Source organism: Leptonychotes weddellii, chromosome 4 (assembly GCF_054177405.1).
Source record: "Leptonychotes weddellii isolate Sample4059 chromosome 4, ASM5417740v2, whole genome shotgun sequence".
Classification (NCBI taxonomy): Eukaryota; Metazoa; Chordata; class Mammalia; order Carnivora; family Phocidae; genus Leptonychotes; species Leptonychotes weddellii.
Window position 1 is genome coordinate 29,217,638 of NC_138372.1, and position 19,668 is coordinate 29,237,305.

General features: G+C 39.5%; 1 protein-coding gene and 1 pseudogene across 11 annotated transcripts in view; one reads left to right on the forward strand and one right to left on the reverse strand.

Annotated features, from left to right (window-relative positions):
• The window catches only part of SCMH1 (Scm polycomb group protein homolog 1), a 169,309-nt gene that overhangs the window by 25,917 nt on the left and 123,724 nt on the right, over positions 1-19,668 (reverse strand). For 10 of the 11 annotated variants that reach the window (XM_081818210.1, XM_081818208.1, XM_081818209.1 and 7 more), the window contains 2 exons: positions 17,585-17,817; positions 13,905-14,031 (listed from right to left, as the gene is read on the reverse strand). The exons of the other annotated variant lie outside the window; for it this stretch is intronic. In XM_081818210.1, the coding sequence (XP_081674336.1) occupies positions 13,905-14,031; positions 17,585-17,817 (360 nt within the window). The remainder of the gene's footprint in view (positions 1-13,904; positions 14,032-17,584; positions 17,818-19,668) is intronic. 11 annotated transcript variants of the gene reach the window in all.
• Positions 659-12,869, forward strand: LOC145721017 (protein-associating with the carboxyl-terminal domain of ezrin pseudogene; annotated as a pseudogene).

Below are 19,668 nucleotides of genomic sequence, written 5' to 3' on the forward strand. Positions count from 1 at the left end.
TGGACTCAGTGAAATAGCTAGAGATTTTCAGACAAAAGTAATGAAAGTGCCAGGTGGCTTCTTACTGCCTATGACAAAAATACAAAATGAGAGAGATGAGCTTAAAAAAAAAAAAAAAAACGCATAAAAAATAAGCCCAGGACTCACAGAGTCCACAAATAAAGTGCTTCTCATTTCCAGTCCTTCCAGAAGACAAACAATTCTAAATTAAGAAAGGGTCAAATCCAGAATGGGGCAATAAAATATTTTGTTAAGGGGCCAGAATGATTTAAGACTATGTATGCTTCATGCTCTTTCTGACCAAAAGGCCCTTGAAGAATCTCAAGGGCCACTTTTGCAGATTCTCTCCCTTAAATGGTAAGTTTTTTAAGAATCTCAAGGGCATTGTCTCAAAGCAGCCATACAGGAAGCCCAAAGTAGAGAAGGGCTTAGCTTCAGAAGGTTCAAGGTGTGGTTTTGTCTAATGAAGGAAATCTCAATAGCATTCATAGAAAACCCCTCAAGTTTCCAAGAGAGCCATTCTGGTGGAAGCATCGCCAGCTCAGACTCAAAGGGACAGAAATGGTACAAAATGAAAAGAATCCTTTAAGACCCAAACCTTTTATAGATGGGACGAAGACCAAGAAAGCAATCTCAGTTTTCCTATGGAAAAGGAAGGATGATTCAGGAGACAAAACCAAGACCCATGGAAAACAACCCCAGGAAAGCAGTATTGGATCTAATAATTAAGGAACTGGCAACATGTGCCCAGCTGGATTTCAGAATTTCTACAGACCAGTCACTGCTTCCTTTTGAACAGGTGTTATCTGTAAGTTATCCTATGCCTGTCCCACCATTGTATGTTGGTATGTGGGGAGCAGACAATGTTTTTCTTTAGTTCACAGATCTTCAGATTGAGAAGAACTACACTCAAGGAGCTACTACACTTGAGAATCTGCACCTGAGAGGTCTCCTTTGCACGTGGATCTGATTTAGATGATGAGATCCTAGATCCAGAGCCTGATGTTGTAAAGGGATGGGACTTTTAATGGAGAATCTTGCAAGAAGAATAAATTTCCCAAGTGGGAAAAATATAAGTAATTTATGTCCAGAGAGTAGAGTGAGGTGGTTTGTAAATATGGTCCATAATACTTTGACCCTCTTCTCATAAAGGAGTAGGGTCTATTCTTCTCTTGAATCTGAGCGCCATGACTGCTTAATCAGTAGAATATGGTGGAAATGATGCTATGCTAATTTTGGGGCTTAAGTCTTATGAAAAGGAAGCCTCCACTTCCTGTCTCTTGGGACACTTGCTCTTGGAATGCAGCCACCATGGTATGAGAAGTCCAAGCTACCCTTTGGAGATGTCCATGTAGAGAAGAACCAAGAGCCAGCACCAATTTTGCTAGCCATGTGAATGAACCATCTTGGAATTGGATTCTCCAGCCCCAACTGAGCCACCCCAAATGATGCCATGTGGAAGAGAGATGAGCTGTCTTATTGTTAATATAGTTGAATATATTGATATCACTCTTTTCTGGTATATAAAAGGTTATATACCTTTTCTTTTATAGTTTATGCTTTTGTCTTATTTTTTAAAATCTTTCCTAATCTTAAGGTTGTGAAGATATTTATAACTGTCCTGTTTCAGTTTTGTACTGCACCCATGAAATCAGAGGTTGTTAAAAAACAAACAAACAAACAACACATCAGAGAAGGGTTCAGTATATAAGGAGGTTGGAAGTGGCCACTCCAACCAAACAACAAGTGAAAAGCTGAACAAATGGAAAGATTAATAATCTTTTTTAGATCTATCAGAGAAGTGAGGTCACAGGGTAAACTGCTGCCACCCAAGTGTGGAGAGATAGGTGAATACAGAAAATCACATTTTACCAAGCAGAAACCTCCACAGTAACTAATGCCAAGGTAGGAAAATCTAAACTCTAACTGATGAATTGCTGGAAGTTTAGTGTGGACAAGTCTGAGAGTTAAAGTCTCCGGGGGGGACCCAGTCATGGAGGGGGATGTCCCACACTTTTGTGAGTTATCTTCAGGAGCTCTACCAATGTTCTCATAGTGAATACTGGAGAAAAATCCCCTCATGCTTCCAGCAGCGAGTGCAGAAAAGGAACCATTTAAAAACATGTCAGAGTGTTCTACTCTTCTTAACAAGGCCTGCCCTCAGGAAAAACTATTTTGCCAGAGCTATTTTATCAAATCCTGCCAGGATTTGATCAGAGTCTAACCTATCCGGAAGAAGGAAAATACCCAATTCCAGCCCCCTCCAGCCATCCTGTCCCACCTAAGGGAAGGGAGGATAAGAAATACTGGTGAAGTTCACGGTCTAGGGGCATGGGCCCCTCAAAAGACTGAGACCTAATCATAGGACTGTAGAATATTTCTTCCTCCCCCAGCACCTTACATCACATTACTAAAGGCCTATTTACAACAACTTCTTTTACCTAGTACATCATGTCTGACTATCAAGAGAAAAATTACAAAGTATACTAAAAGGCAAAAGCTGCAGTTTTAAGAGACAGAGCACAAGATTAAAGCACACGCATGAGAAACTAGCCTTAGGCTGGAAAGCATAAGAACCAGACTCAGACATGGCAGGGATGTTGAATTATTAGACTGGGAATTTAGAACTATGATTAATATGCTAAGGGTTCTAAAGGATAAAATAGACAGCATGCAAAACAGATATGCAATGTAAGCAAAGACGGAAATTCTAAGAAAGAATCAAAAAGAAATGCTAGAGATCAAAAACAGTGTAATAGAAAATAATGCCTTTGATGGACTCATTAGTAGACTTATTAGTGGACATGGCCGAGAAAAGAATCATTGAGTTTGACATCTCAATAGAAATTTCCCAAACTGAAAAGCAAAGAGAAAAAAAGACAGAAAAAAAAAAATACCAAGAGACTATCTAGGAACTGTGGGAACACTACACACAGTAGGAATACCACAAGGAGAAGAAAGAAAGGAACAAAAGAAATTTTTGAAGACATAAGGACAGAGAATTTCCCCAAATTAATATCAGACACCAAACCACAGATCCAAGAAGATCAGAGAACACCAAGCATGATAAATACCAAGAAACCCCCTACAACTAGGCATATTATATAAAAATGCAGAACATCAAAAATAAAGAAAAAGTCTTGAAAGAAATCAGAGGCAAAAAGCCCCCTCACCTACACAGGAGCAACACTAAAAATTACATCCTTAGAAACCATGTGAGCAGGAAGAGACTGGAGTGAAATACTTAAAGTGTTGAAGGAAAACACCCCCAACTTAGAATTCTGTACCTTGCAAAATTATCCCTCAAAAGTGAAGAAGAAGTAAAGGCTTTCTCAGACCAAAAAAAAAAAAGGGGTGGGGGGTTTGTTGCTAGTAGATTACCTTGCAAGAAAGGTTCAAGAAATTCCTTAGAGAGAAAGAAAATAATATGGATCAGGAACTAAAATCTACATAAAGAAAGGAAGAACACTGGAGAAGGAATAGATGAAAGCAAAATAGAAACTTAATTTTCTAATTCTTAACAGCAATGTATTTGATTGTGTATGTTTATGTATATATACACATGCTTACTTACACTTCTGTACAACTGAAATGAATGACAGCAATCATAAGAGGGATGGAAAGGAGGGATTAGGATTACATGTTATTATTTCTGTGAAGTGGTACAGTGCTGTTTGAAAGTAGACTTGGATTAGTTATAAATGTAATTGTAAACTCTAGGGTAATCACTAAATAATAAAAAAGAAGTATAACATATGCTAAAAAAGGAGAAAAATTGGAATCATATAAAATGCTCAAATAAAACCACCAAAGGTAGAGAAAAAGTGGAAGACAAAAATAGGCACAAAGAATAAAGGCAACAACAAACAGAAAACTGAACAAATATGGTAGATACTTTCTAGTTATATCAATAATCACTTTAAATATCAATGGTCTAAATAAACCAATTAAAAGACAGAGATTCTGGGGCACCTGGGTGGCTCAGTCAGTTAAGTGTCTGCCTTTGGCTCAGGTCATGATCCCAGGGTCCTGGGATCAAGCCGTGCATTGGGCTCCCTGCTAAGCTCCCTGCTTCTCCCTCTGCCCCACCCCCCCCTCCTATTCTTGCTCACTCTGCTCTCTCAAATAAATAAATAAATAAATAAATAAATAAATAGACAGAGATTCTAAAAGTGGATCAAAAAACAAGACCCAACTATATGTTGCCTACAAGAAACCCACTTTAAATATAAAGAGACATATAGATTAAAAGTAAAGGGGTGGAGAAAGATATACCATGCTAACACTAATTAAAAGAAAGTGGGGATAGTTATATTAATTTGAGATGTAGCAAACTACAGAGCAAGGAAAGTTACTGTAGATAAAGAGGGGCATTACATAATGATATAGAGGTCATTTACCTAAGGAGATATATCAATTCTTACTGTATATGCACCTAACAACAGACCATCAAAATATGAGAGGTAAAAATTAATAGAATTCCAAGAATAAACAGATGGATCCACAATTGTAACTGGAGACTTCATCATCCCTCTCTCAGAAATGGACAGATCCAGCAGGCAGAAAATTAGTAAGGATGTTGCTGAACACAATAGTATCATCAATCAACTGGATATAATTGATATCTATAGGTTACATCATTCAACAACAGCAGAACACACATTCTTCTCAAGCTCATATGAAACACTCATGATGACAAACAACATACTGGGCTATAAAACATACCTCAACAAATTTATAGGGAATAGAAATCATACACTGTTTGCTCTTAGACCACAATGGAATTAAATAAAAAATCAGTAACAGAAAGAGAGGTGGAAAATCCCCCAATACTTGGAGGTTAAACAACATATTTATAAATAACACATAGGCCAAAGAATAAATCTCCAAAGAAATTTAAATATATTTTGAACTAAATGAAAATAAAAATACAACTTATCAAAATTTCTGGGATGCAGCAAAAGCTGTGGATAGAGGGAAATATATAGCATTGAGTGTGTACATTAGAAAATAAGGAAGATCTGAAATCAATAATCTAGGCTTCTACTTTAGGAAACTAGAAAAAAAGAGCAAATTAAATCTAAAGTATGCATAAAAAAAGAAATAATAAAAATTAGTGCAGAAATCGATGACACTGAAACCAGGAAGTTGATAGAAGAAAAAAAATATCAATGAAACCAAAGCTGGTTCTTTGAAAAGATTAACATCACTAAGCCTTTAGACAGGCTAAATTTTTTAAAAAGATGACACAAATTACTAATATCAGAAATAAAAGAGGGGACACCACCATGGATCCATGGTCATTAAAAGGATAACACAGGAATACTATGAATAATTCTAGGCCCACAAATTTGATAATCTAGGTGAAATGGACCAATCCATGAAATCCACAATCTGTCAAAACTCATACAAGAAGAAAAAGATAATTTAATAGGCCTGTATCTATTAAAGAAGTTGAATCAATAATTCATAATCTTCCAAACTAGAAAGCACCAGACTCAGATGGATTCACTGGTGAATTCTACTAAGCATTTAAGAAATACGTTTTACTAATTACAGAAAATAGAAGCAGAGAGAATACTTCTTAACTCATTCTAGGTGGCTGGCATTATTCTAATTCTAAAACCAGACAAAAACATTACAAGAAAATTACAGACCAATGTCTCTCATAAACATAGATGCAAAAATCCTCAACAAAATATTAGCAAATCAAATCCGACAATATATAAAAAGAATTATACACTACAACCAAATGAGATTTATCCCAGGTATGCAAGGCTGGTTCAAAACATTTAAAAATCAATTAATGTAATCCGTCACATGAGCAGGCTAAAGAAAAGCTATCACATGATCATATTAATAGATGCAGAAAAAACATCTGACAAAATCCAAGACCCATTCATGCTAAAAACTCTCAGCAAACTAGGAACAGAGGGGAACTTCCTCAGCTTGATAACTATCCAGAAAAAAACTTCAGCTAACATCACACTTAATGGTAGGAAACTAGCAGCTTTCCCACTAAGATCAGGAACAAGGTAAGCATGTTCACTCTCACCACAACTTTTCTTTTTTTTTTTTTTTAAGATTTTATGTATTTATTTATTTTAGACAGAGTGAGCAGGGGGAGGAGCAGAGGGGGAGAGAAATTGTGGTGGGGAAGGGAAGAATCTCAAGCAGACTCTACGCTGAATGCGGAACCTGATGCAGGGCTTGATCTCACGACCCTGAGAACATGACCAGAGCTGAAACCAAGAGTTGGACGCTTAACCAACTGAGCCACCCAGGCATCCCACCACAACTTTTTATCGTGTACTGGAAGTCCTGACTAATGTAATAAGGTAAGAAAAGGAAATAAAAGGTATACAGATTGGGAAGGAAGAAATAAAACTCTCTTTGTTCACAGATGACACAAATGTCTATGTTGAGAATGTGAAAGAATTGACAAAAAAAATTCCTGGAACTGATAAACAATTATAGCAAGGTTGCAGGATACAAGGTTAATACATAAAAGTCAATTGTTTTCCTATGTAACAGTAAGGAATGAGTGAAATTTGAAATTAAAAACATGGTACCATTTACATTAATACTTCCAAAAATAAAATACTTAGGTATAACTCTAACAAAATATGTACAGGACTTATATAAGGAGAACTACAAACTCTGATGAATGAAATAATAATAATAAAAAAACCTCTCAACATACAGACTCTTAACTATAGAGAATAAACTGAGTTTGGTTGACAGAGGGGAGGCTGGGGGGAATGGGTGAAATAGCTGATGGGGATTAAAGAGTACACTTAGGATTAAATAAAATAAAATAAAATAAAACAAAATAAAAAGAAAGAAAACTAAATAAATGGAGAGATATCTCATGTTCATGGACAGGAAGACTCAATATTGTCAAGATGTCAGTTTTTTCCAACTTGATCTACAGATTCAATGCAAGTTCAATCAAAATCCCAGCAGGTTATTTTGTGGCTACTGACAAACTGATTCTAAAGTTCATATGGAGAGGCAAGAAAACTCTAGTCAACCAACACAATACAAGTTTGGAGGACTGATACTACCCAACTTCAAGACTCACTATAAAGCTAATAGTATTCAAGACATGTGAAAGAATAGACAAAGAGATCAATGGAACAGTTTAGAAAGCTGAGAAATAGTCCCACATAGATATAGCTAACTGACCTGTGACAAAGGAACAAAGGCAAAACAAAAGAGAAAAACGTAGTCATTTCAACAAGTGGTGCTAAAACAACTGAACAGCTATATGCGGGAAAAAAAAAAAAAGGGATCTAGACACAGACCCTATACCCTTCACAAAAATTAACTCAAAACAGTTCACAGACCTAAGTGTAAAATTCAAAACTGTAAAACTCCGAGAAAATAAAATCGGAGAAAAATGAGATGACCTCAGGAATGGCAATGACTTTTTAGATACGACACCAAAGGCACGATTCATGAAAGAAATAATTGACAAGCTGGACTCATTAAAAGTAAAATCTTCTGCTCTGTGAAAGACCCAATCAAGATAATGAGAAGAAAAGCCACAGAGTGGGGGAAATATCTGCAAAAGGCATACCTGATAAAGAACTGTTTTCCAAAATATACAAAGAATTTTAAAAAAACCCTCAACAATAAGAAAATGAACAACCCAATTAAAAACTGGGCCAATGCTGTTAAATAGATGCCTTGCCAAAGAAGATACACAAATAGCAAATAAGCATATGACAAGATGCTTTTCCCTGTATGTCATTAGGGATATACAGATTGAAACAATGAAATACCACTACATGCCTATTAGAATGGCCAAAATCCAGAACACTAACACCACCAAATGCTGGCAAGGATGTGGGAAAAGGAACTCTCATTCATTGCTGGTGGGAGTGCAAAATGGTACAGCCACTTTGGAAGACAGTTTGGCAGTACCTTAAAAAACTAAACACGCTCTTACCATACGATCCAGCAATCTCATTCCAAAGGATTGGTATTTACCCGAAGAAATTTAAAATTTATGTCCACAAAAAAACACCTGTACATGGATGTTTATAGCCACTTAATTCATAATTACCCAAACCTTGAAGGAACCAAGATGTCCTTCAGTAGGTGAATAGATAACTGCGGTATAGCCAGACAATGGTATATCATTCAGCCCTAAAAAGAAACGAGCATGAAAAAGACATGAAGAAAATTTAAATGCATATTACTAAGTGAAAAGGCCAATGTGAAAAGGTTACATACTGCATGGTTTCAACTACATCACATTCTGGAAAAGGCAAAATTATAGAGACAGTAAAAAGATGAGTGGTTGCCAGGAGTTAGGGGACAAGGACGGATGAATAGGCAGAGCATGGAGGATTTTTAGAGCAGTTAAACTATTTTGTATTATCCTCTAATGGTGGATACATGTCATTATACATTTGTGAAAACCCATAGAATGTACAGCCCCAAGAGAGAACCCTAATGTAAACTATGGACCTTGGGTGCTAATGTTGTTTCAATGGAGGTTCAAGTGTTTCACACTTGAAACAAATGTACTTTGTACTCTGGTGGGGGATGGTGATAATGGAGAAGCCCATGCATGTGTGGAGGCAGGGGTATATGGAAAATCTCTGGACATTCTGCTTGATTTTGCTGTGAACCTAAAAAAACAGTTGAGTAAAAAATTCAGAAAACAAAAAAGAGCTCTTCATAGCAGATGCAAATATCCCAGAGTGGGAAAGTAGAGTATAAGCCTTTCCTAACTGTATGTGACAAATTTCCTAAATGTATGTAAAATTCTTTTATGCAGATCATTTTGCAGGACTGGCTTTCCACCAAACACCCTTTGGAAAATGCCACTAGAATAATGGATAATGATACTTTAAAAGTAAGATACTAAATACGAGAAGCTCAACACAAAGTTTGGAAAACAGAGTTGAGGAAAGCTTTGAAGAAAGTTGAACAAAAAGTCAATGAGAATAGGGGTAAGAATAAAGAGGGTTAAGAATATTACAGAACAAGTTCAAAAGGTTCAACCTCTGAATAACGTGTGCCAGGAGGAGTGCAGAGAGACAAAGAAGTGGGAGAAGATTACTGACGAAAGAATTTAAGAAAATCTCAAGAAACTAAAGAAAGGATGGGCACACACAGGGTCCAGTATGGCAGTGTCTCATCCTAGGTGAGACTGCAGAACACTAGGGATGAAGAGAAGCTTCAAAGAAAACAAAAAAATTTCATGTACAATTAAACATGCAATCTAAGATTTACATGGGAAAACAAAGAGAAGGAGCAAACTGGGAATAATATGAAAGGGAGGTGAAGAACATGTCAAGGAACTCAGACGGCTTCAGAAGAGACTTCTTTTTGAGAGTTTGATATGGATAGAATATATAATGTGCTTGAACATAATGAGAGATGTACGTAGTAAGAGAGTTTAGGTTGAATTAATAAGTATTAGCAAAAAAAACACATAAAGAAATCAACAAGATTTACTTTGAAAACAAAATGTGCAACAAAGGAAAAGTAATCATAGTACACTACTTGGCTCAATTGAAAACAGCATTCCACAAATTACAATGACAAAACGCTGAATTTCAATCTAATCAAAATGATAATATCACGGTATTAAGATAGGGAAGTATATGTGGGTAGGTAAGGGACAAGGAGGTTAAGAACAGTTAAATCTTCAACTTCTAAAGTGGGTTGTCAGTTAAAAAATACCTGAATTATGCATAAAATATAAACATAAAAACAACATATGGAGGTAAATAAAAGAATCAGTTGAATTAAAAGTGATTGCATTTGAGGAGAAGTAAATGACAGGGGAAAAGAGGGCCAGTTTGTTTTGCTTTTGTCATAATTCTTAAAAACCTATTGTTCCTTTAAATTATGAGCATGTATTAACTCTGATAAAAATAAAACTAACTCTTGGGGCACCTGGGTGGCTCAGTCCGTCAAGCATCTGCTCAGGTCATGATCCCCAGGTCCTGGGATCAAGCCCCGCCCGTATTGGGCTCCCTGCTCACCGGGGAGCCTTCTTCTCCCTCCCCTCCCTGCTCATGTTCTCTCTTGCTATCTCTGTCGCTATCTCTGTCTCTCTCTCAAAGAAATAAAAAAAATTGTTAAAAAAAATAAATACAACTAACTCTTAAAAAGTGCTGTGCAGGTAAAAAAATGAAAGGGAGGTATAAAGGATAATGTGGCACATACCTTTCGATCCATGATAGCTTTTACTGTTAATACTTGAAGGGTCTGTAAAAGGTAATTTCAACTAATCCTTCCACTGCATTAAGTGTGGAAACTGAGGCTCAGAGAGGGAAGTGAGGTCAAGGTCACACAGAATGAGCCGAGGCCCAGGCAGAGGATGGCCAGACAATGAAAAGTCAAAACTGCTATAGTCTGTCCAGGAGCAGGAAACAGAGATACGAAGTAAGTTCCCACTTTTCCTAAGCTCTGAGACTCAGGCTGAGAGAGGGATGCCAGCTCAGCGACTGCCAGATTTAAAAGGAATCTGCATCATTTAAATGGAATAATGTGGCACAGTCATGAAGCTCCCACTGCTGTGGGTCTTATCTAGGTACTGTTGAAAAGGCACACAGGCACCTTAGTGGTATCTAGAATGATGGAAAACCAAGCAAATATACAGGCATCTAGGGGTCATGCCATGAGGCTGGAAAACATATGTAATCAATATTTCTACCAAGGTATTTATCTGTTTTTTCTTCTTCATCCACAGAGCTTTGGTGCAAAGGCCACTGTTCATTAATCTAAAGACACTCTTGGACTAAGCAAACCCAGTAATTGGCTGGAGCTAGATGCAGATGATATATTTGGAGAAATCATGTAATAGGACCCTGACTAGAGCTGGACATAAATACCATAAGCAGGCTATATGTGGTATTCCAAAGGTCATGTGGAGAAGAAACTAGAATTGGCTTTCCCTTCAAGCTCTAATGTTCTAGGATTTGGGTTGGAGACATACTTAACTCCTTAGAAAAAGACTATGCTAACTTCTCTGGGGACCATTCCAATTGCTTAAACTTCTTTAAAGAAGGTGGAGGATCTGCAGAGTAACTAGAGTAAGGTTTCACACACGTATCTCTACACATAAGAAATGAGTATTGTTCTTTCTAGTATTCCCATTGGGAGACTATCTATTCCAGTGGTGTAGCTCTTTTAAAGTTACCTTCACAGATGGCTGGTTTATGAAATGGAAACAGATAATCATAGCCCTGATTGACTACCTGCCCACTGCAGCCACTCAAACCACACTGTGCTTTGAATCAAATGTTCATTGGTTGGTCTCCAAAATCAAGTTTACTCTCATAGTACCAAGGTTTGCCACCACCGATGATGTTAAAAAAAATCAGCCAGGGCTTTGTTTGTTTGGGATTTTACAGGTTAGTTTTTGCTCTTGTCAGTCTCCAGCTACAGAGGTCCTGAAAAGGAGAAGGCACTCACTGGAAACTAACGGTAGCTCTGGATTTCAGTTTTGGTGGACATTCTCCCCAGCTTTCAACAGACCTTGCTGAATCCCATTCTAAAATGTCAGCCAGCACTCTGCACCTTACTGTCCCATGACTTCTTCAGGAATGATTTTCTGGAAGTTGTGAATTTCTTAAAAAGTTTAACATTGAAGAGTAAAGATGAAAAAAACCTGAATTCTTCATATTTCAGCTGCTTGTGAGAGGAATTAATAGCATCATGGTTGATGCCTCTTCTGCCCTTAATCAGTTGGTGTGTGCAGGGCCAGTAGCCTTTAAGAGTCTTCCTCCTCATCTGCTTGGCCCCATGAAAACAACGCACAGAGAGAAACCCCAGAAGCCCCTTGCCTGCTCTTGCTGGCCCTGTTCCGGTCATGGGTGACCCCTGTGCCGCTCTAGCTGTTTGAGGTCCACAAGGAGCACATGTGGAAGGTGCTACTGTCTCCCCTCAAGGCATACGTGGAGCACTTCACTCAGGAGCAGCTGAAGAAAGTCCCCTTGCCACAGGCATCACCAGGCTGGCTTGATGCCAGAGATTCCATCGTGGCAGTTACTCTTCACAGCCTAGCAGTGCTGGTCTCTCTCCTTGGACCAGAGGTGATGGTGGGAGGAGAAAGACCACCAGCTTCAAACTCACTGCCTCAAGTTCTACGAAAACTACTGACCTTTCCTCAGAAGGTGATCGATTTTCTCAGCCTATTAAATTTCCCACGAATGGAATTTCAGATGTAAAAGGTACCTCAGAAGACAGTGAAAACTTCCCATCAAGGTCTAACAAGGCTGAAGAGTGACTACCCTACTCGCCAAAGGGGTATGCAACCAAAACTGTCAATGCACATATCTGTCCTACAGAACCCTACACTGCTGTCAAGGCCCCGCTCACTAACTACTGCAGGGGAGACGTGGGATGACTTTGAGCCTAACAGCTAAGATACCAAGATAAACCATGGAGGTAGAACCACAGCTGCAAGACCTGTTCCCTCAGGGGAGCAAAAGGCCATTCCTACTCTGCTTCTACTCATTGAAGAGTCCAAACCTACCCCAAAAGACCAGTCTTGCACAAAGTAGGGAGGAGCCAGACCAAAACCAAGCCACCAAAAGTGTCACAAGGAAGGAGGCTTAAGTTTCTATCAGAACTGGGTTTAGAAGAGTTTACCAATTCAAGTAAAAAAGAAGCCATTACGAGATCCTGAGTTGGACTGGTTTGTTGATATGATCCCAGAAATGAAGCCTGCAGCTATTCTTCTTTTACCTGAACTGAGGGCAGAGATGATGGTTCCCAAGGATGATGTCTCACCACTGATGGAGTTTTCCTCAAAATCTGCTGGAGCAGAAATTACTGAGGGAGAGTCTGAAGGCTGGGAAGGGGCAGGGGGGCTGAGCTAGGAGGATAATACCTGGTAACAATGGGGGGCAGTTACACTATAGGAAAAAGGATTCCTTTAAGAAAAAAACCATATCAAACTAATACCTCAAAAGCAGGCTCTGCAGACAAAACCCCCCCAGAGCATCCTGTTTTGCCATAGCAGGAGCTCTTTCCCTAGTCTGCTAACTGAAGTGTGTGCCCTCGAGTGCTAGCTAAGAGCCCCAGGAGGTGAAGAGCTCTGGTTTCTCTGTGGAAGAGCTGTGTGCGTTTGACTCAGAGCTCTGTGAAACTCAAGTGGCTGTGGAAAGGTTGAATTTACTGTCTTTTTCCCCCCAGGAAAGAAAGAAAATAAATACAAAAAGCCAAGCTGATTAGCTTAATTTTGTGCCATTTCTTTAACAGTCAGAAGAGGAAGCTCTACTATGAAATAGGACTTACAGAAAAAATTTTAGCTATAAAGTATCTAAATGATTTTAAATTGCTAAGGTTTTCCTAGGCAACTTACTGGTTTATAGTTGTGCTGATTGAACAGCCCTGTGGGACCGGGGCAGTTACTGACTGTTCCACACGTATTCCATTGTACCAAAATTCTTAAGGAGAAATACCTCCCATAATGCTGTTTTCTAAATATCCAATAAAGACTATTTTCACTAGAAAAAAAAAAATCAGAGTGGTTGCACACGTATTTGAGTGGTGGCAGGATTACTGTAACGCTGGAAGGATTCTGGAAGGGATCAGTATTCTGCACAGGGAACTGGAAAGGATGCATATTAATACAAACTGGGCGGGGTGGGGGGGGCTCCTGGTGCTGGCCCCACCTCCACCCCACCCCCACGCCCCAGCTCCCCAACTCTGAGTTCACAGGACATCTATCCAAGTTTCTTCTATTGTTTTGAAAGGATGAAGGTTTCTCTGAAACTATTTCAAATGCCAAAGATAAAACATTTGTTTAAAGATTTGAGTTAGGTTTACAAATGGATTGGTGGGGGTGCTAACTGCTGGTGCAAGACAAGAGAAAGGACAGATGGGGGTGGCTGGGGCTTGTGGCAGCTAATAGCATGATCTGCTCTTACCTGTGGGGGCCTGCATGGCTGAGCTGGGGATGGTGGCAGCATCTTGGGGTACAGTGCTGGTATCCGGTTCAGGGGTGCTGGTTGTTGGTGAGGTGGGTGGTGGGTTCAGCAAAGTCCGAGGCTTCCTCTGTCAAAATGGATGGGGAGAAGTTTGCTACCTGTGACAGGTAACTTGTCTTCTGATTTCTCTATTCCTAGCCCTCGATTCACCCATGAGATGGAAATATCTCTGTGGATGGGGCTGTGTTTTATCTTTGTTTTCCACACAGAATCTTGCCTAGAGCTTTACCTATAGTAGATGCTTAGTAAATATTTTCCGAATCTATGTATAAGATTCTGGGCTCCTATTGAGCTGGAGCTTAATTCACAGTCTTTTATACTAGATTCAATATTATCATTCGAAATTCCAGGTTATCAGTTGGACGGACAAAAGCAAAAAAGGGAAAAAAAATGCTGAGGCTTAAGTCTACTTTGACATTATTTTGTACTTTGCTTCTCTCTTCAAAAAATGGAAACATCCCTTCCCCTAATTGCAAACTCGTTCCTCTGCCTACCTCCTCAGCTCATCAACTCCATTTCTTATCTTAAACTTCATACTCTAAGGTTTAGATCTCTAACTAAAATACTTCTCTGAAAACCCTGCCGTTTTACCTGGGCCATGCCTTTACTGTAATAAACGGTCCCTTCTGCTTGGAATGCTCCTTCTTTCTTTTTTTACTTTATAAAAATCTGTTTATCCAGGAAACTTTTCTAGATTTCCCCTAATTACTGTATCTTTTGTGCTATCTCTGTACTTTGTGCTGCATCTGTCACCATGTATTGTCATATATATTTACATACTGGTGTCCTCTATTAGCCTGGAGCTCCTTGAGGGTCTGATTCTGGGTTCCTACGCTCCTAGCATGGCTACTGCCATATATTAAGTCTCAATAAATATTTTCAATGAAGCATACAGTATAGCATACAAATAATGGGGGAAGTAATAAAAATGATTTGAGAAAAATCTACTTCAGGTCAGTCTCTAGGGGAGAAAGATCTCAGAAGCTTCTTTTCAAGAAATAGTTTTCTAAAAGCCTTTCTGAATGCAAGGAAAATGTAATCAACCACTGAGATCCAGAAATCCCTTTTTTACTAAATGTGCCATGTAGGGTCCACTGCTGGGAGCGATATAAACCTGCCTGCCTTCCAGGAGTGTATGCTCTAAAGCAGCAGCACCAGTGACAGGGGGCATATATAAGATGGCCTTGTCTGTGGAAGTTATCACGCAAACACGAAACGTTCAAAGCATACATGGGGCATGGACATTTCCTCATTTTTTTTGATACTGCTAGAAGTCAAAGTCTAAATAAGCAAGGAGTCAGGGAAGAAAGGAAATAGCAGTTCAACTTCACAGAGTTGGTGGTAGGATTTCATGGGGTCCCTGAAGGAACAAGCCTGGTGTTTGGTGCCCAAATATTGTGGAAGAAAGCAGAGAGATGGAAGCCATTTCTGTTTGAGATAGGTGCATTTACATGTATAATATCTCTTCATATTTTACCTCATCTCTATTTTATTGGTGAGAAAACTAGGGCTCAGAGCCTTATTCAAAGTTTCCCACAGTCACACAAGTGGTAACAAATGGAGATAAGATATAAACCTATTTGTCTGGCTTTGAAGCCTCTGCTCTCGTCATGAGACCACTTTACTTCAGAAAGGAACAGAAGGGTCATGGGTTAAGTGGAAGGCATATACACATTTATAGAAGTAGGCAAAAGGACAGGAGGGGGAATTAGCGAGTCAAATGCCAGCCCATAAAATACAGGATAAGATGAGAATTATTGTTTTCAAGAGGGTTGGAAAGAATGGGGACTTTGGTTATTACTATGTTTAGGACTGCCTGAGGAAGCAGAACAGAGGCAATCATAGAATCATAGTGTTTAGGTTTTGAAGGATCTTAAAGGCCACTTAATCCAACCATCCCTTTCCTACTTCCTTCTTCCTGAAAACATCCATCCCATATGATTCATCCAGTCCCTGACAAAATGCCTCTAGTGATGGCAGATCACTATTCCTTCCTTCCATCCTTCCTTCTTCCCTCCCTCCTTTCCTTCCTTTTTATCTTTCTTTTGGCAGATCACTACATCTGTTTTGGGATAGATTTAACTGTTCCTTTTATGTTGAGACAACGCCTGAGTTTCTACTTTTTGGTTCTGGTTCTGTCTTTGAAAGCTTACAAGTTTTTTCCCTCTTTAATCAGATGTCCTCAAAATGTCTTCACATCATCAAAAGCATGGATTCTCTGGCCTTGGAATCTTTAGAGCCTTCAGTCTCTCTCCACAGCAGAAGAATAAGAAGAGAGCAGTGGAGATAAAAAAGAATCAGGACCTGGGTTAGGGGTTAGTAGTAGATAGATCAGGAGCATATGTGTTACACAGAAAGATCAGGATGTGACATCAAGAATTCAAAGCCAATAAACAAGAGATAATCTCAAGTAGAACATCATAACTAAAATCATCCATCCATCTTGCATATATTGAACATCTCTGAAGAGACTGAGATATAAGGCACTACAGGAGAAAGAGAAGAACAAGATTAGGTTCTTGACCTTGAGGAGCTTATATTCTAGAACAACTGAAGTCAGCTGAAGTTAATAAAGAGAACAAAACCAATCAACCAACCAACCAACTAACCAACCAACCAAACAACCAAACTTAGGGAAGAACTCATGAGATTAGAATGGGGTGCTCAGGAAGAACTAGGTATCATTTCCACATCGAAACTCAGCTAGTCTAGTTCAGGAAGGAGCTGCAAAGAAAACCCTTGACAAAAATTTGAGTGGAGAAGGTGATGCTAAAGGAAGCCGTAGAGAAGCAGCTGAGGAACTTTCTTATCAATGGTTTCCCTAGGGAAGATATGCATGAAGAATTGGTCATGACTAAAAGGTGGCACCTGCAGTTAACAGTGCTCAGTGACTCTTGACTCAGCAGTCTTTTCCTGCAGGAAATATGGGACAGTGCCCACAATACCCTATCTCCTTCAGGAAATGTGGGAGAGTGCCCATGGTACCCATGGTAGGGCAGCAGTGACCTTGGAACTAGAACATCTGGAGCCCCATCTCTGGAGCCTTTGCCATTTATTAGCTATGTGACCTTAGGGAAGTCATTTCACATCTCTAAGTCTTAAATTACTTAACTATTAGATAACATTAAATCTACTCATCTCCTAGGGTTTTGTGATCATCATGGGATATGTATGTAATGGTGTCTGATACAGAGCCTGATTCTTACTAGGTATTCAATAATTTTCTTTCTTTTTAAAAGAAGGGACAGGGATAGAAAAAGAAATACATTTATAGAGTCAATTTTCTCTTTCTGATCATGTGCCTGGGCATCTGCTCTGGGTAGGTTAACAATTAGGAGCAGGGTCTTCCATCTAGGGAAGACATTAGACCAGAATTCCCTCAAATGTGAGTAGCTTTCAAAGTCAAAATTTGTTTTTTTATCCACACCATCCTATTTCTAATATTACCAACTCCCAGTTAAGTAGCTAAGCAGGGATGACAATCTAGGAGATTCCTGTTAAAAGCATACACAAGGTGGAAAATAGGGCCACACATGCCCCTTTCCAAGATGGATGGATATGAGTGAGTTACCCCTTTATAACCCTTTATCCCTTCCTAGGAAACCCACAGTTTTACCTACCTTACTGCCAGGTTTGGGACCCCTCTTCTTTGGGAATTTCAAAGGTTCAGCTGACTTGGATGGGGTAGAGATGGGGTGGGGAATTAGGGGCTTGGGTGTCCGGCCCCGCTTCTTTCCTGGTTTACGCCCCCTCTGCCCTGGTTGATGGTCCAAGACAGTTTTGGTGCTGCTGTGGATGCTGGGCTTCTCAGTGTTCACATCAGATGCAGGATAGGGATTCTTTGGAATCACAACTGCAAGAAAAAGACTCATTCTATCACCCCCTCCTCCCACCTGCATTCCCATCCCAGAGGGGGAAAAAAAGGACTCGCTACTTCTGCTTGGGTAGTTTTATCCCAAGAAGCTGGTTTCCTGGCATCTGACCTAAATGTTAGAAAATCTCAGAGGAGAACTGAATTTAGATTGGTTAGAATTGGAAGTTTTAATTATTTCTGGCAGATGCAGAGAAAATATTAAATTTTTCTCCCCAAGGCATCTAGTTAAAGCATATAAACAGAATCATAGGCTCAGAGATGGAATGACTTTAGAAGCCTACAATCCCTTCCTGCTAAGAATGAAGATCCAAGGCTCAGCAGAGGAAATGATGCCTTCCCCGGGTTACACAGTAAACTGGGATAAGGACCTATGTTTTGAAACTGGGCCCTGACAACCAAGTTAGGCATTTTCTACACCAATCTACTTAAAGCTTTAGTGCGATTATTGCAATGAGGAGTAGGGAAACACATGGAAATACATACATCTGACAGCATCTCTCCTTACTTAAAAAATCTCTGCTCCATATTACCTTTAATGTAAAGTCCAAATTCTTTATCCTGATATCCAAGGACTTTTGTGACTTTATCCCTGCCTAGTTCTCCAGTTATGTCTGATGTCATTTCCTGATACACATCCCCGCTATGTTCTAGCCCACTTGTTTTCTGAACACCAATTCATTCATGTATGCTGAGTTCCGTATTCTTCCTAGTCAAGTAAACATCAATACTCAGATTCCAATACTCAGCTCCAGGGCCACGTCCTTATTGAGGCCTTGTCTGACCATTCCCCAACTAAGTTAGTACCACTCCACCCCCAAAGCATTCTGGAGACATCTATGTTAGGGTACTTTCAATTTTACTCCAACCATTCACCTTCTCCTTAAATTGAGAATGCTTCAAGGTAAGCACATCTAATTCATTCCACAAATAGTTACTGAGCACTTACTAGAGGTTAACAAAACAATTTCCACTCTCATGGAGCTTACCTCCTAGTTGGGGAGACAGAAAACAGACAAATAAATACACAGTATAATGCCAGGGAAGTGCTATGATGGAAACTAAAGAAGGGTAAGGAGAGAGAGGGGTGAGGAAAGTTCTCTTTGAGGAGGTGACATTTACACAGAGCTCCCAAATGAAATAAAGGCAAAGCCTTATGAAAATCTGAAAAAAGTGCCTCCCAAGTAGAGGGTACATAACAAGCACAAAGATTCTGAGATGGGAACGTGTCAGGGTGTTTGAGAAATGGTAAGGAGGTCAGTATAGCTAGAATTGAGTGAGCAAAGAGGAGTGGCGGGGGATCAGGTTAGAAAGGGAGTAGAAATAAGATTGTGTAGGACTTTGCAGATGGTGAAAATGAATCTGAACTTATTCTAAGCATGAAGAGAAGCTGCATGAGTAGAACTAGGGAGACTAGTTCATAAACTAATCACAGTGGGCAGGGAGAGGGTAATGTTGTTAATGTGTCTAGGTAGGATGTAATAGATTATGGCAATGTGGTGTTGCTCATGCAACAATTGGGAAAAGTCAGATACATTCTTTGAAGAGACACTGCAGTGTTGTAGAAATCACAAGGGCTAGATGAACTGGAATTCCAGACATGAGTGGGGAGGGCTTCTGAGGTAGTTGACACTGTTTTCTTTCCTGAGGACATTTGCCAATTTGGGGCATGAGCTGAGGATCAGGTGTGGCCCGTGCAGAGGACCTCTACTGGAGGAAAGAGAAATCCAATAGGCTGCTGTGACAGATTGGAACTTGAGTTCCATGCATGTGGCCAATTTTCCCCATGGGACATTTGCTGAGTTCTGAGCCTGCACACTGGACATGTGAAGC